Source organism: Etheostoma cragini, chromosome 9, assembly GCF_013103735.1.
Source record: "Etheostoma cragini isolate CJK2018 chromosome 9, CSU_Ecrag_1.0, whole genome shotgun sequence".
NCBI lineage: Eukaryota > Metazoa > Chordata > Actinopteri > Perciformes > Percidae > Etheostoma > Etheostoma cragini.
Genome location: NC_048415.1, coordinates 22,718,023 through 22,719,631, shown reverse-complemented (window position 1 = coordinate 22,719,631; position 1,609 = coordinate 22,718,023). Strand labels below are relative to the sequence as shown.

Below are 1,609 nucleotides of genomic sequence, written 5' to 3'. Positions count from 1 at the left end.
CAAATTTATATATAAATATAACGCAATATAGAAATAAAAAGCATAATATGAGCACTTTAAATGTTATTAAAGCAGGCAGTTTAATATGGAGGGGAATTAAACTAGTAGTGACTAAAAGAAATAAAAACAAGGCTGTGGACGCTGATTGGTTCCACACAGGTTTAACAGTTTCTAAATGAATGAGAATTACAAGTTCAAGAACATTGTATGCAAATAATCAAAGCATGAGCACAAATAAAGTTGATAGCATTTTAAAAAGAGAGAACTGGTCCTGCTCTGCGTCTGTGTGAGTATGAACTACGTGTTGAGTGTGTGGGTTTGAATCTACAGCTACAGGCACCCGTTGCATCACACTCGAGGCTCACATGTCAAAGCGCTGGTTCCTGGTTTGCACTGTCCTCCTCTCTCTGAGGTACATGCTGACATAGGAGGTTATAAGATCATCCATCTTGTAACCCTTTTAGAAGGAAGACACAGAGGTAAAGAAAGGAAATGAGGAGGACCATTTTACTTACTGACAGCGTATCATTCAAAGCTCACGGATCTAATGACAGATCTTACCAGTGAAGTTTCACACAGGAATTTACTCCCTTTGACTAAGTTGCCGATAGTCATGTGAAAGTAGGTGCTTCCACTGCACCAGTTAGCGATGCGGTTGAATGGGTGATTTGCCAGCACATCCTTTACAAGACAAAGAATTGTTAATGGTGAAAAATAGGAGCAGGGTGTTAATGGAAATATAGTTAATTCATTTTCACCTTGGTTTTAGGGTGGATGATGGTGAGTCCTTGCTTGCTGACAGCTATTCGCACAATATCTGGGAAATTTGGTTCTGATGTTTGCTGAAAAGAAAGTTAGAACGGCAAATGAGGACACTTTTCTTCACTGCAGTGATGACTATTTGCTTTCTGCAGACGTGCACTTAGTGTACAATGTTGAAGGAAGGTGGGGGGAGGAAGGGGGACTGAGACAGAGCATCAGATAAACAAGTCCCCCACCCAACCCAGCGGCCTGTAGATAGCTAGATAAAGCATCGTCGGTGCTGCTTTCACTGCAGCCCTTACCTTCACTTCAAAGAATGCACAGCCGAACGTCGGCCAGCGGCACACTGCCTTCAGAAAAGCCACCTTAGCTTCTTCAACCGTCATACCAACTTGTTTGTTATAAGAGGCAACGATACTCTGAAATTAAAGCACAAAAAAGTGCATCACAGTATTATACAACACTCTTGTCTTGTTGAAGTATTTGCATTGCTTTTAATGAGCTTATTGGTTTTCTAACACCCCCCACAGCCTTCAGGCAAGACTCTCAGAGAGCTGAGATCACAGGGATGGCATAATGGGGATGTTGTTTAGAAGGGCAATTTAAAGAATCTATTGATACTCCAGTGTCTGTGTATCCATAGCCTGATAAATAGGAATCCCTATGTGCCGCAGAGCTCCATTGTTTATCCAAAAATTATTAAAAACATATCAATGAGCCACACTGTTGCACTGGGTGACATTGTATCTGTGTATCTGTGTGTGTGTGTGTGTGTGTGTGTGTGTGTGTGTATGTATACGTGTGTGTGTGTGTGTGTGTGTGTGTGTGTGTGTGTGTGTGTGTGTGT

At 41.6% G+C, this 1,609-nt stretch overlaps 1 protein-coding gene across 1 annotated transcript in view; it reads right to left on the bottom strand.

Annotated features, from left to right (window-relative positions):
• Window positions 1–206: 206 nt before the first annotated feature.
• LOC117949852 (unconventional myosin-VIIa) overlaps window positions 207–1,609 on the bottom strand; it is a 27,299-nt gene continuing 25,896 nt past the window's right edge. The window contains exons 45-48 of the mRNA XM_034880376.1: window positions 1,065–1,181; window positions 759–842; window positions 562–681; window positions 207–457 (exon numbers count right to left, since the gene is read on the bottom strand). Of these exons, the coding sequence (XP_034736267.1) occupies window positions 362–457; window positions 562–681; window positions 759–842; window positions 1,065–1,181 (417 nt within the window). The 3' untranslated portion in view covers window positions 207–361. The remainder of the gene's footprint in view (window positions 458–561; window positions 682–758; window positions 843–1,064; window positions 1,182–1,609) is intronic.